General features: G+C 42.3%; 1 protein-coding gene across 8 annotated transcripts in view; it reads right to left on the reverse strand.

Moving 5' to 3' along the window:
- Nucleotides 1–15949, reverse strand: part of MAST4 (microtubule associated serine/threonine kinase family member 4) — a 613695-nt gene that overhangs the window by 428064 nt on the left and 169682 nt on the right. For 5 of the 8 annotated variants that reach the window (XM_055554690.1, XM_055554694.1, XM_055554693.1 and 2 more), the window contains one exon: nt 13049–13202. In XM_055554690.1, the coding sequence (XP_055410665.1) occupies nt 13049–13202 (154 nt within the window). Of the gene's footprint in view, nt 1–13048; nt 13203–15949 lie in introns of those variants that run through there. The other 3 variants (XM_055554701.1, XM_055554696.1, XM_055554695.1) reach the window with 1 other exon arrangement.

The raw sequence follows: 15949 nt of genomic DNA on the forward strand, positions 1-15949 counted from the left end.
CAGTGTTCTTGCCTGGAGAATCCCAGGGATGGGGGAGCCTGGTGGGAGGCCGTTTATGGGGTCGCACAGAGTCGGACACAACTGAAGTGACTTACCTTACCTTAAGTAGAAAATGTGTAAGTATTGAGAAATAGTAAAACAAATAGAAGCAGGATGTTTTTAAGCCACTATAATCTTAAGTATGAATTATCTGGGTTCCTTTTCCTGTTGGCCAGCGGCCAAGAGCACAAATCAAGAGCATCATGAGGACATCATTCACAACAACTGTAAAGACTTTTGCCCTTTAAACATTTTAAGACTTGCCAGATTTCAGCATATTAACGTACCAGTCATCCTTCACAGGCTGGTTAAGTTGAACAGCCTACCCACTGCTCAGTCTAAACACTATCATACAAGCTCCCATGGGCTTTGGCTCTACCTCTGGAAAATTCCACGCTGGGCAGCAAAACTCCCCTCCCTGACTCTTACACAGCTCAGCTCCCTCCACCCTCCCCATGGCTCTCCTGGGTGACCATGCCCCAGGCCTCTCTGCTATGTTCTGTGGGACTATGTTCTCAGTTCACAAATTTCCCTGGTGCCTTAAACTTTCCCTCAAACACGTACACGGACTTCACTTTCATGATTGAAGGCCTTATATGGGCTGCCAGTGCTTCCAAGAAATCCTACTTCATTTATAGCTCCCCTTCCTATTCTCTGAGACCATTTCAGACTTGCTTCTCTTGTCAGTTCCCATATAACCCTCTCCAAACCCACCCAGCTATCTCATCAGCTATCTTTACTGAGAAGTAAAGCCACTAAATCAACTAAACTACCTGCTTTTTATGAAAAGAAAATTTATTAAAATCACTTATCTGGAAAGGACATATTTTAAAACTAAAGCTATTTTGAAGTAACTGTAGGTTCACACGCAGTTGTAAGAAATAATGCAGAGAGATCCCAGATAGTCTTTACCCAGTTTCCCTCAACAGTAACATCTCTATGCCTGCCCTGCACATATGTGAAATAGTAGTGAGAAGTTGCTGTAAATCCCAGAGAGCTCAGCTCCATGCTCTGTGATGACCTAAAGGGCTGGGAGGGAGGTCCAAGGAGGGATATATGTATACACATAGCTGATTCACTTCCTTGTACAGCAGAAACTAACACACTGAATGTAAAGCAACTACACCCCAATTAAAAAAACGGTAACATCTTACAAAACCGTGGTGTACAATCACAGCCAGGATAATGACACTGATACAGTCAAGATATAGAACCTGTTCACCCCTGCAGAATTCCTCATGTTGCCAGTTCACAGCCACACCTACTTCCCTCCCATGACCTGCTCAAGTCTCATCAACCTCTAATTGGTAATCGGTTCTCTACTTCTACATTTTGTGATTTCAAGAATATAGTATAGAAATGAAATTACACAGAATGTAACCTTTTTTTTTTACTTCTACCTCTGTTTATTGCTACCAACCCTTCTTCCTCCACCCCTCTCATGTGCGTGTGCTCAGTCATGTGACCCCATGGGCTGCAGCCCTCCCGGCTCTTCTGTCCATGGTATCTTCCAGGCAAGAATACTAGAGTGGACTGCCATTTCCTTCTTCTGTTTTTTCTTTTTTTTTTTTTTTTTAAACTCAGCATGATTCTCTGGAGATTCACCCAGGTTGTCACATGCATCATGTGGATGAAGAATGTCACCTTCCATATCAGTAAATGAAGGATTACAGACATCAAGCCAGCTGCCACTGCAGCTGCCGTCCACCTGTGCTCCCTGAGGGAATTCAGGGTGGAGAAGGGGATACCGGCCCGAGACAGTTAAGGTGCACATCAAAATAATTTCAACGAGCCCAGAATCTTGCATCTTCCCAGACACAGAGAAGTGCCAAATGCATTAACTTGATGTGTTCTTTCCTGGAATTAACACCCATCTTTTGATGTCTCTGCTGCCTGATTTTGTTGTTGTTGTTTCCAAAAACTCCTCAATATCCTGGCTTCTTCGTTACCTCTTTGGAGCAGTCTGAGAGGCTGGTTTAAGTCCTCAGCAAGTGCACTGAAGAAATATCATTCTCAACTTATAGGTTGTGTGTTTTTTTCAGTAAACAATTGGTAGTTTGTTCCTTTTTATTGCTGTGTAGTATTTCATGGTATGTGTGCTGTGCTTAGTCACTCGCTCAGTTGCATAGGATTCTTTTTGACCCCATGGACTATAGCCCGCCAGGCTCCTCTGTCCATGGGGATTCCCCAAGCAAGAATACTGGAGTGGGTTGCCATGCCCTCCTCCAGGGGATCTTCCCAACCCAGGGATCGAACCCAGGTCTCTTGTATTGCAGTCAGATTCTTTACCATCTGAACCATCAGGGAAGCCCATTTCATGGTATAGATGTAACTAAACTACCTGCTTTTGTGTCCATTTTCTCCTCCTTCCTCCTATGATGATGAAGGAAGCGCCTCTCTCTCTACAAAGGCCAACTGTGTAAAACAGCTCTGGATACCCTGCCGGCTGCTTTCACAGCACTTCACCTCTCCAACTGTCATCTCTTCTGAACCATTCTCAACACCTTACAAACATACTTGCCTGGTTCCCACATCAAAATGGCCTCCTCTGGCCTCTCATATTCTTCCAGGTCATACCCATTTTCTCTACTCACTTCCACTGCGCAACTTCTCAAAAGAGCTATCTGCACTCTCATCAACACGTTGGCTACCTCAAGGTCCTTCATTGCCATTTGCTCCTAAGCTCGTTCACTCTAGGTTTTATCCACACTTCATCAAAATATGACTCTCCACTTCTGTTACTGCACAATCCTCTCCAGACATTCCAATTTAACGTGCCTCATAGGCATGTCAGACCTAATGTACTGAAAACTAAGTTAATCACACTCAATTTCTTTATTAAAATCCATTTCTCAGTCTCCCCTGCCTCTTGTGTAGCTGGCCTTGGTAACAACATTTCCAACAGGGTCCATAGTTCCTAGCACTCCCCTAATTCCAGTACTAGCCTCGAATAGCCCAGGCTTCCCTGGTGGTTCAGACCATAAAGAACCTGTCTGCAATGCAGGAGACCCAGGTTCAACCCCTGGGTGGGGAAGATCCCCTGGAGGAGGGAATGGCAACCCACTCCAGTATTCCTACCTGGAGAATTCCAAGGGCAAGGAGCCTGGCAGGCTACAAAGAGTCAGATACGACTGACTGACTAACACTTAGCCTTGAATTTGTCTCTGCCTATGCAAGGGGATCTTGTTAAATCAATGGGAATGGAAATACAGTGTGTCTCTTCCAGGATGGCACTTCTAAAAAGTCAGAAAGGTTTTTCTTCCCTTTCGTTCCACTTCTACCAGCTAGAAACAGAGTATCTCAAGGCCATAAAAGAAGAGACAAAGCAGAAGGTGGAAGGAATATAGGACCCTGACTCATCAGGTGCTTCCCAGGTGGCATGGTGGTAAAGAATCCACCTGCCAATGCAGGAGATGCAAAAGGCACGGGTTCAATCCCTGGGCCAGGAAGATGCCCTGGAGAAGGAAATGGCAACCCACTCCAGTATTCTTGCCTGGAAAATCCCATGGACAGAGGATCCTGGCGGGCTACAGTCCATAGGGGTTGCACAGAGTCAGACACAACTGAGCAACTGAGCATGAACTCATCAAGAGGAGAGAGCTGCCTGATAACCCAAAAAACTTATATGAGCTAGAAATATATGACTACTGTGTTAAGCCCCAGAGATCCCTTGGTTTGCTTGCTGTAGCACGTGGTATTATCCTAATATACACCATTTGTACATAGGTATTCTTTCGATGGCATTACAAAGATGAAGAAATTCAGAGCACATAGGAGACTGTGCAGACGCAATACTTCCTGAATACCAAGGCTACCTGGGCTTCCCTGTGGCTCAGAGGCAACAAACTGGTTGCCAATGCAGGAGATGTGGGTTCAATCCCTGGGTCAGGAAGATCCCCTGGGGAAGGAACTGGCAACCCGCTCCAGTATTCTTGCCTGGGAAAATCCCACAGACAGAGGAGTCTGATATAGTCCATGGGGCCATGAAGAGTTGGACTAGACTTAGCAACTGACTAAACAACAGCAGCAAGGCTACATACAACATAGCTATATTTTATGTAAATGTGCTTTTATCTAAAATTTCTCAGACTTGCCCACTAAGCTAAGGAGGCCTTTAGGATGAGAAACTCATTAAACTCTATACAGCACTTAGAAGAGAATATCCTTCAAGTTCATTTTATAGGAAAGAATGTTTTCTGGGATTGTATGATTTGTTTTTCCCTTCCCTCTTAAAGTAAAACTCATTCTGAAATGCCTTTTTTTTGAATTTTCAGATGTTACCTTCAACTGATTTCCACAGTCCAAGCAGGAAAAGTCTCTCAGTTTCTCCCCCAGATAGAATACAATGATGCTAACGGTTTTAGGAGTTTCCATTTATACTGTCTACAAAGCTGACCTCTTACTATAACTTAGCGCACATGATGCACATGCACAGATTCCTCTTGGTTTTATATTCCAAACAACCCAAGTTATGTTTTGAAAAACACAACTCTGCATGAGAGAGAGAAGTCTTCCCTCATTTTCTGCCTGTTAAGGCTGCGATACACAGACATCACAGCTGTGGAATGTAGGACTAGGATTCAGGGCAATTATCTGCAGAGCAAAAAGCCAGGAGTCAACAGTCTGAGGTTCTGCCCTTCATTCTGCGGCTTCCTTGCTGTGAACCGTCAGGCACATTACCACTTAGTCATGCTCAGGTTTAAGAATCTGTATAACGATTTGAATAATGCTTCTTTTCCTCATCAGGGGGCTCCAAAGCTCAGTCAATGTTTACATGATGCTTCTGGGTGCCTATTTAGCAAGCCGTGGGCCATGAAGATATAAAACATCAGCAGACTCAAAAAAAAAAAAAAATGCAGGCAGTGATGGGCATGGTAAACTCTAGGTCTGTTGTTGAAATGCCAGCCCTGCATAAAAGGTACTGGTTGCTTTTTCTTCTGATCTACTACTCAAGTCATTCAAAGCTTTAGCTGGGGAAGATAATGTCAAAAGTTCAATCAAGGGTGTCTGCTTGGTAGCATTATGGCCTTACAGTTTTTTTTCCTTTATGTTGCTCTGTATCTTCTAAACTGTCTACAATGAACACATAATACTTTCTTAATTGAAAAATAGGTAAATGTAATTGAAAAATAGGTAAATGTAAATATTCTAAAAGATGGTGTTTAAAAAGAGAGGAAGGCTAACTGTGTCAGACTGAATTACTGGTGCCAATTCTTTATTTCTCCCCAGCTGTGTTATATATCTGCATCTTTGCCAAGGTGTCATGGTGGGTAGGGGATGCTTCTGACCCTTGATGCAGGCCTTGATCGTGTGACTTGCTTTGGCCAATAGAAAGTTAGCAGACATGGCACCAGAAGAGACTTGAAATCTGCCTGTGCAGGTGGATATACATGTCCTTGCTCTCATCTTTTAGAAGGAGAACATAGTATTTTGGGTAGCTGCTGGTTCAAGGAACAGGAGAGACATGCGGATCTTGACCTAGGCTGTCCCCAGGAAGCAATCACAGCAGAGTCCAGGCTAAATCCCTCAAAACTCAGTTGACCTGCAGTCATGGGAGAAAGAAAGGAACATGTACTGTTGTTTTACAGTGAAATTTTGTGGTTATGTAGCATTATTGTTCAGAGAAGGCGATGGCACCCCACTCCAGTACTCTTGTCTGGAAAATCCCATGGACGGAGGAGCCTGGTAGGCTGCAGTCCATGGGGTAGTGAAGAGTCGGACATGACTGAGCGACTTCACTTTCACTTTTCACTTGCATTGGAGAAGGAAATGGCAACCCACTCCAGTGTTCTTGCCTGGGGAATCCCAGGGACGGGGGAACCTGGTGGGAGGCCGTCTATGGGGTCGCACAGAGTCGGACACGACTGAAGCGACTTAGCAGCAGCAGCAGCAGCAGCATTATTGTTGTCTACCGGTATACCACCTAATGCCACAGAAAACCTCAGGGGCAAAAGTAAGTCATGAATCGAACTGCAGTTTGAGAAAACTTTTTAGAAGATAGGAATTATTTTCCTCCCTCTCATTAAAAATATAATTATTTAATTACAATTATAGTAAGCCCTATGAAAAGATAATGAGTCCATTCAATAATGAGATTTCACATTAAAAATATATTGAGTCTTTTTCAAAGTTAAAATATATTTTTTGCAACATGATTTAATGCTTATGGCTGTTTTCCACTTGATGTGTATACCATATTATGTTTCACCAATATTCTTTTGCCAGATAGCTAGATTTTAGATAGTTTGCCATCTTTATTAAGGGTGCTCTCTAAACATAACTAAGGCAAATTCCATACATATATTCATGACTATTTCCTTGTGATGAAATCTGAGGAACAGAATGGCTGGGTTAAGGAATACGTAAATTTTAAAGCTTCCAATTTTATGAAGCTTTCCATGGGTGTTAATTGCCTACTTTTAGTTTAATTTTCTAATTAATAAAACAGGATCTGTACAGATTGAGTCAGCTCCAGATATAAACTGAGCAAAAATTGTCCAATTAATTGGAAAAAATTACTCCAATCAATCCTGCTGGAACATATTAAAGACCTATTGGGTATCAGCTATGCAAGGCTGGTACCCAAGCCACAGGGTAGTGGCTACAAGCATGGACTGTGAGCCACAAAACCTGGGTTCACGTCTTGGCATCATCCTTTTCATGATCTTGTGCAATTTACTCAACTTGTCTGTGCCTCAGTCTTCTCACCTGTAAAGTGGGGATAAGACTGCCTCCCTCATAAGAGCACAGAGATGTAAGTGAATAAATGTAATTCCCTAACCACTGTACCTGCCACACAGTAAATCCTTCATGTTAGCTATCATTAGGGATGAATAGATGAGGAAGACCACAGATCTTCTTCTCAACAACCTAAGAGTTTAGTGAAACTTATAAAGGATAATTGGGTAGCAAAATTTTCAAACTGGATTTTCAGACTTTGTGAAAATTAGCCTTTTATACAGTCTTTGCTTCAAAGAAAGCAGGAGAAAACTCCTAAAAGAAAACAAACCTTGGAATAAAACAAAGGTAAACAATAAGGTAAACAAAATAAAGGTGAACAGTAGGAAGGTGACTGGTGTTCAAGCTACAGAAACTGATGGTGTGAATATCTAATACCACAAACTTAGGATGGCAAAACCATTTGACTTAATTTACGTTTAGCAACAAGGTCTATCCCAAGGGAAGATCGTATGTGATTATGTACAGTTGCCTAAAACTAGTGGAAACCACTTTTCTTAATGATCAAAGATGACCTTTTTCTCTCTGCTCTACTATCTGACACTAGTACAGTACCTGACACAAAGTAGAAACTCAGGTGATGAAGGTTTCACACTGACGTTCCCAAGCCCAAGCTACCCATCAACTGCAAAAATTCTAAATTCAGTTCACTATGCACATAGCGCTAATAGCCACCATCCCTAGGCTAAGTGCTCTGAATATGTTATTTCATTAAATCCTCAACAAAGCTATCTAAAAGACCAACTAAGAATGTTTTTTCTCCATATTCTGAAATAATTTCCAAGTGACTGTCTTTTTAAAATGGGCTGATGTTCAAGAGATTTTTTTTTTAAAGCTCTCCCAAGGATCACTAAACATTTTTCCCCCACTAAACATTTTTGAAAATTATCTTAGCAAAGATTTAATTACCTAAACTAATTTTAAACCAAGCTAAATTACATAGATAAGACTTCCCTGGTAGCTCAGATGGTAAAGCATCTGCCTACAATGTGGGAGACCTGGGTTCAATCCCTCGGTCAGGAAGATCCTCTGGAGAAGGATATGGCAACCCACTCCATATCCTTTCCAGAACTTTTGCCTGGAAAATCCCATGGGCAGAGGAGGCTGGTAGGCTACAGTCCTTGGGGTTGCAAAGAGTTGGACACGACTGGGCGACTTCAAAAAATAAATAAGGCTAGAATTGCTGGAGCTGTTGAGATTTGTTATTTTAAAACTAGAATGAAGTTCAGTATTTTTTTGAAGCCCAAAGGCAAAATTTCATGTTTCAGGTCATATATTTGTAATACTTTTGCATTATTTGAAAGTTTTAAGCAAACTGCTGTGGCAAAAATTGGAGAGAACCCTTACTCCTTCCCTCCTTTTGGTCAAAAGTAGTTTAACAAAAGTAAATTTCCTAAGTGAAATTAGAAAGCAAGGGGTGAGTCTTTTAAGTTCTAAGATTCCATCAGATCAGTTCAGTTCAGTTGCTCAGTCATGTCCGACTCTTTGTGACCCCATGAATCACAGCACGCCAGGCCTCCCTGTCCATCACCAACTCCCTGAGTTTATTCAAACTCATGTCCATCGAGTCGGTGATGCCATTCAGCCATCTCATCCTCTGTTGTCCCCTTCTCCTCCTGCCCCCAATCCTTCCCAGCATCAGGGTCTTTTCCAATGAGTCAGCTCTTGCGTGAGGTGGCCAAAGTATTGGAGTCTCAATCTCAGTCCTTCCAATGAACATCCACGACTCATCTCCTTTAGAATGGACTGGTTGGGTCTCCTTGCAGTCCAAGGGACTCTCAAGAGTCTTCTCCAACACCGTAGTTCAAAAGCATCAATTCTTCGGCGCTCAGCTTTCTTCACAGTCCAACTCTCATATCCATACATGACCACTGGAAAAACCATAGCCTTGACTAGACGGACCTTTGTTGGCAAAGTAATGTCTCTGCTTTTCAATATGCTATCTAGGTTGGTCATAACTTTCCTTCCAAGGAGTAGGCGTCTTTTAATTTCATGGCTGCAATCACCATCTGCAGTAATTTCGGAGCCCCCAAAAATAAAGTCTGACACTGTTTCCACTGTTTCCCCATCTATTTCCCATGAAGTGATGGGACCGGATTCCATGATCTTCATTTTCTGAATGATGAGCTTTAAGCCAACTTTTTCACTCTCCTCTTTCACTTTCAAGAGGCTCTTTAGTTCCTCTTCACTTTCTGCCATAAGGGTAGTGTCATCTGCATATCTGAGGTTATTGATATTTCTCCCAGCAATCTTGATTCCAGCTTGTGCTTCTTCCAGTCCAGCGTTTCTCATGTTGTACTCTACATATAAGTTAAATAAGCAGGGTGACAATATACAGCCTTTAGTTCAGTTCAGTTCAGTAGCTCAGTCGTGTCCGACTCTTTGCGACCCCATGAATCACAGCATGCCAGGCCTCCCTGTCCCTCACCAACTCGCGGAGTTCACCCAGACTCATGTCCATCGAGTCAGTGATGCCATCCAGCCATCTCATCCTCTGTCATTCCCTTCTCCTCCTGCCCCCAATCCCTCCCAGCATCAGAGTCTTTTCCAATGACTCAACTCTTCGCATGAGGTGGCCAAAGTACTGGAGTTTCAGCTTCAGCATCATTCCCTCCAAACAAATCCCAGGGCTGATCTCCTTCAGAATGGACTGGTTGGATCTCCTTGCAGTCCAAGGGACTCTCAAGAGTCTTCTCCAATACCACAGTTCAAAAGCATCAATTCTTCGGCGCTCAGCCTTCTTCACAGTCCAACTCTCACATGCATACATGACCACTGGAAAAACCATAGCCTTGACTAGACGAACCTTTGTTGGCAAAGTAATGTCTCTGCTTTTGAATATGCTATCTAGGTTGGTCATAACTTTCCTTCCAAGGAGTAAGCGTCTTTTAATTTCATGGCTGCAGTCACCATCTGCAGTGATTTTGGAGCCCAGAAAAATAAAGCCTGACACTGTTTCCACTGTTTCCCCATCTATTTCCCATGAAGTGATGGGACCAGATGCCATGATCTTCGTTTTCTGAATGTTGAGCTTTAAGCCAACTTTTTCTCTCTCCACTTTCACCTTCATCAAGAGGCTTTTGAGTTCCTCTTCACTTTCTGCCATAAGGGTGATGTCATCTGCATATCTGAGGTTATTGATATTTCTCCCGGCAATCTTGATTCCAGCTTGTGCTTCCTCCAGTCCAGCGTTTCTCATGATGTACTCTGCATATAAGTTAAATAAGCAGCGTGACAATATACAGCCTTGATATACTCCTTTTCCTATTGGGAACCAGTCTGTTGTTCCATGTCCAGTTCTAACTGTTGCTTCCTGACCTGCATATAGGTTTCTCAAGAGGCAGGTCAGGTGGTCCGGTATTCCCATCTCTTTCAGAATTTTCCACAGTTTATTGTGATCCACACAGTCAAAGGCTCTGGCATAGTCAATAAAGCAGAAATAGATGTTTTTCTGGAACTCTCTTGCTTTTCGATGATCCAATGGATGTTGGCAATTTGATCTCTGGTTCCTCTGCCTTTTCTCAGTTTGAACATCTGGAAGTTCACAGTTCATGTATTGCTGAAGCCTGGCTTGGAGAATTTTGAGCATTACTTTACTAGCATGTGAGATGAGTGCAATTGTGTGGTAGTTGAGCATTCTTTGGCATTGCCTTTCTTTGGAATTGGAATGAAAACTGACCTTTTCCAGTCCTGTGGCCACTGCAGAGTTTTCCAAATTTGCTAACATATTGAGTGCAGCACTTTTATAGCATCATCTTTCAGGATTTGAAACAGCTCAACTGGAATTCCATCCCTTCCACTAGCTTTGTTCATAGTGATGCTTTCTAAGGCCCACTTGTCTTTACATTCCAGGATGTCTGGCTCTAGGTGAGTGATCACACCATCGTGATTATCTGGGTCGTGAAGCTCTTTTTTATACAGTTCTTCTGTGTATTCTTGCCACCTCTTCTTAAAATCTTCTGCTTCTGTTAGGTCCATACCATTTCTGTCCTTTATTGAGCCCATAAGATTCCATATGCCTCCCTAAAAAGCTAAGAGTTATACTAAACCTTTAGGATATCCTACAAAAAAAAAAAAAAAAATTGTGCATTTATACAAATGAAAGCCAAGGAAAATGTCCTAATACGCACTAGAAGAACATCAGTAAAACTCCAGTGTGAACATTTTCTTAATGTTAGTGAAGTATAGCAATTTTTTGAATTTTTTTTCCTTGGTCTGAGGTCAGCTTCACCATCGATCCCAGCAGTGTGCCCACACTGGGTCACATGTTCTAGACTGATCATGGTATAGAAGCATTTTTGTTCCCAGAAATTTCATCTCCAAAACTGAAAATTCATAATGTTCCAAAAAAACAACTCAATTTATTTTTGAGGTCATTTATGAACTGGCAGGTAAGACCATCACTCATAGAGAAAACTTTGTTTCAGGGTTTCAAAAACAATAAAGTTTCCCCCAAAATATTTATATTTAGAGGAAAAAGCACTCAGAATGAATAGAAATCTAACCTTCAGTGATTTAAAATTAAGTTTTATAACATGAACATTTATGTGGCAAGTTATTTTTTAACAACATACTTCAAGTTATTTTAATTTTTAAAATTTTAATTTATCTTTCAAGTCAATAAAAGTCATTTATAGATTTAGGGATTTTAGCTTTTCAATTAATTTATTTTAACAACACAAAAATGGGGAAAGAAAAATATGGGTGAAAGATCTGAACAGGCACTTCACCAAAGGAAAAATACGAATGTCCAATCAGCACACGAAAAGATGTTTGACATCACTTAGTCATCAAGAAAATACAAATTAAAACCAGAATGTGATAGAACTACTTTCCCACTAAAATGGCTAAAATTAAAAAGCCTAGCAATACCACAGGTGGTTAAGAATGCAGAGTAATTAGCTCAGTTGGTGGTGGTAGGAAAGTAAAAATAAATCATTTTGGAAACGGTTTGGCAGTTTCTTATAAAATTCAACATATGCTACTGATACAACTAGTAACATGTGCTTGAGAACATCCTCAGTCACTTCTGTCGTGTCCGACTCTTTGCGACCCTATGGACTATAGCCCACCAGGCTCCTCGGTCCACAGGATTCTCCAAGCAAGAATACTGGAGAGGGTTGCCATTTCTTTTTCCACTAACATGGATGAATGTTAAAAACACACTGAGTGAAAGCAGACAGACACAAAAAAACATGTACCACATGATTCCATTAATATGGACAAAAGCAGAGATAGAGTGGCCTGGGCCCAGGGAAGGGATGCAGGGAACGTTTTATATCTTGATTTTGGTTGTAGTTCCAAAATCAAGGTATTTTGGTATATAAATTTGCTAAACCCATCCACTGGAGAAGGAAATGGCAACCCACTCCAGTATTCTTGCCTGGAGAATCCCAGGGACAGAGGAGCCTGGTGGGCTGCTGTCTATGGGGTCGCACAGAGTCGGACACAACTGAAGCGACTTAGCAGCAACAGCAAACCCATCCATATGTGCATATAGAATGAATACATCTTATATGTAAATTACACTTCAGTAAAATTTACTAATCTAATCATCAGTTTAACTGCTCTCTGAATTGGATTAGATTTTACCACATCTTTGGAGGGGCAGGCACCCCCTCAAGGGGTTGATGCTCACACATGGAACTCTGCTGTCATTGGGGACCGTCTACACTTGTCTCTACCTATCCACGGGGATTGGTTCCAGGGCTCCCACAGATACCCAAGCCCACAGATACTCAAATCCCTTATATAAAATGGCATAGTATTTGTTTATCAACCATGCACATCCTACTGGATAATGTAAGCCACATTTAAGTTACTCATAATACCTGATACAATGTAAATGTAAATAGTCGTCAGCAGACAGCAAACTCAAGTTTTGCTTTAGGGAACTTTCTAGAATTTTACATATATATGTAAAATTCATATATATATGAAATATATATATATATATATATATATTTTTCATCTGCAGGTGGTTGAATCTGTGGGTTCAGAACCCAAGGATATGGAGGGCTGACTGTATTAGAAAGTCGTTTAGTTGTTCAGTCCTGTCTGACTCTCTGCCAGGCTGCTCTATCCATGGGATTCTCCAGGCAAGAATACTGGAGTGGGTTGCCATTCCCTTTTCCAGGGAATCTTCCTGATCCAAGGATCAAACCTGGGTCTCCCACATTTCAGGCAGATTCTTTACCATCTGAGCCACCAGGGAAGCCCGTACTGTCTAAACACAATTTCATCTGTTAAGCAGGCCACTCACACAACTCACCAGTCAGAGCACCTCCCAGGCTCCCCCTTCGCAGCTGTCTTCCATCCTCACTCAGCTGTCTTTTAAACTTCAGCGACTTTCCAGGGCCAGGAGCCACGTCTGGGTTGCTGCATTTCCGAAATGGCATAGGTGGAGGGGATAATATGTGATCAAGCTGCAGAGAGAAGGACAGTGGCATCACTTGCTGGGGACACTTTCAGCCTGAATGAAAGACCCCAGCCACAGGCACACTTCTTTCCTTCTTTTTCTTCTCTAAATCCCTCTCTCCCAGCCCTGGTTTAGAGACTCCAGGCTCCACTATCGAGTCTTCCCTCTGAAAGAGTATCTGGCTGGTTGCACAATCTCTACCAGAGTGTTTTTCAAGCTGCGGGCCATGGTATATTAGTGGATTATGAAATGAAGTTTGTAGTTTGTGACTAGTATTTTTTAGTGCAACATAATAGAAATGATCAGAGTTCAAGGAAGGAAGGAAAAGAATTGTTACATGAACTGTATACATTATACATGGGTGTGTGTGTATCCAGAGTCATTATGTAAAATATGTACTTCCATGTGCCAAGGACTGAATGCTGAAGCTCCAATACTCTGGCCACCTGATGCAAAGAACCGACTCACAGAAAGAGACCCTGATGCTGGGAAAGATTGAAGGCAGGAGGAGAAGAGGACAATAGAGGAAGAAATGGTTGGATGGCATCACTGACTCAATGGACATGAGTTTGACCAAACTCTAGGAGATAGTGAAGGACAGGGAAGTCTGGCATGCTGCAGTCCAGGGGGTCACAAAGAGTTGGACATGGCTTAGTGATTGAACAACAACAACATGGGCCATGATCCCCCATAAAAAATGAAGAATATTGCTCTATCGATTCTAGGGATAATCCATAGATCACTTCTCCGGTTGTTCACCAAAAAAAAAAAAAAAATTCACAAGCTTTTGGTGCTCACAAATATATGTAGGGAAGGGAAATTTCTAAGCACCACAGCCCTTAGCGGAAATCAATACATCCCTATATCACTTTATAGCTTCTTAAAAGAAAATCTGTCACAAGAGTCAGAGAAACCAAAGGCACTTCAAAAGACAGCTTTCTACAAAAGAATCCCTTGTGTCATGAAACTTATTTCAAGATCTGTCCTGCTTTCAAAAGGAAACCTTTCATACGTGAATAGTGAGTGCCCTGTGTTTTTAAATGGTTTCCTCCAAGTAAGTACACAGGCATGTATATGTGTCTGGATAGTTATTAAAGACAAAAATATTCCTGAGCACTAAATATTCCTGAGTCCCATATTCTCAGCATGTTATTAAGAAGGAACATGAATTACAAAAAATATTCACACATACCCCAACCACCACAGAAAGGAATCAACTTCACAGAAATTTAAAAACAAGAAAGAGTTGGGGAGCATTGCTCAAAGCCAGGCATTCTACGGGCCTCTTCATGAAGATGGGGAAGGATACAAGGCTTTTGGAAGCTTCCTGATGGGAGAGACTGGCTGAGGGGGAAACTGGGTCTTGTTCTGATGGGCGGGGCCATGCTCAGTAAATCTTTAATCCAATTTTCTGTTGATGGGCAGGGCTGTGTTTCCTCCCTGTTGTTTGACCTGAGGCCAAACTATGGTGAAGGTAATGATGATTATGGTTCAGTTCAGTTCATGCGAAGTTCAGTTCAGTTCATTTCAGTTCAGTCGTTCAGTTGTGTCCAACTCTTTGCGACCCCATGAATCTCAGCACGCCAGGCCTCCCTGTCCATCACCAACTCCCGGAGTTCGCCCAGACTCACATCCATTGATTCAGTGATGTCATCCAGCCATCTCATCCTCTGTTATCCCCTTCTCCTCCTGCCTCCAATCCCTCCCAGCATCAGAATCTTCCAATGAGTCAACTCTTCGCATGAGGTGGCCAAAGTACTGGAGTTTCAGCTTCAGCATCATTCCCTCCAAAGAAATCCCAGGGCTGATCTCCTTCAGAATGGACTGGTTGGATCTCCTTGCAGTCCAAGGGACTCTCAAGAGTCTTCTCCAACACCACAGTTCAAAAGCATCAAGTCTTCGGAGCTTAGCTTTCTTCACAGTCCAACTCTCACATCCATACATGACCACAGGAAAAACCATAGCCTTGACTAGACGGACCTTTGTTGGCAAAGTAATGTCTCTGCTTTTGAATATGCTATCTAGGTTGGTCACAATTTTTCTTCCAAGGAGTAAGTGTCTTTTAATTTCATGGCTGCAGTCACCATCTATAGTGATTTTGGAGCCCAGAAAAATAAAGCCTGACACTGTTTCCACTGTTTCCCCATTTCCCATGAAGTGATGGGACCAGATGCCATGATCTTCGTTTTCTGAATGTTGAGCTTTAAGCCAACTTTTTAACTCTCCTCTTTCACTTTCATCAAGAGGCTTTTTAGTTCCTCTTCACTTTCTGCCATAAGGCTGGTGTCATCTGCATGTCTGAGGTTATTGATATTTCTCCCAGCAATCTTGATTCCAGCTTGTGCTTCTTCCAGTCCAGCGTTTCTCATGATGTACTCTGCATATAAGTTAAATAAGCAGGGTGACAATATACAGCCTTGACGTACTCCTTTTCCTATTGGGAACCAGTCTGTTGTTCCATGTCCAGTTCTAACTGTTGCTTCCTGACCTGCATACAGATTTCTCAAGAGGTAGGTCAGGTGATCTGGTATTCCCATCTCTTTCAGAATTTTCCACAGTTTATTGTGATCCACACAGTCAAAGGCTTTGGCATAGTCAATAAAGCAGAAATAGATAATGGTGTCCTCCTTCAAAAGGTTCCATGCACACACTGCTGCACTCTGTGCCTCGGACCCTGCAGCAGGCCACCACCAACCCACGCATCTGCTGGAGACTCCTGGATACTCACAGGCAAGTCTGGGTCAGTCTCTTATG

The sequence above is a fragment of the Bubalus kerabau genome, chromosome 18 (genome assembly GCF_029407905.1).
Source record: "Bubalus kerabau isolate K-KA32 ecotype Philippines breed swamp buffalo chromosome 18, PCC_UOA_SB_1v2, whole genome shotgun sequence".
In the NCBI taxonomy this organism is placed as follows: domain Eukaryota; kingdom Metazoa; phylum Chordata; class Mammalia; order Artiodactyla; family Bovidae; genus Bubalus; species Bubalus kerabau.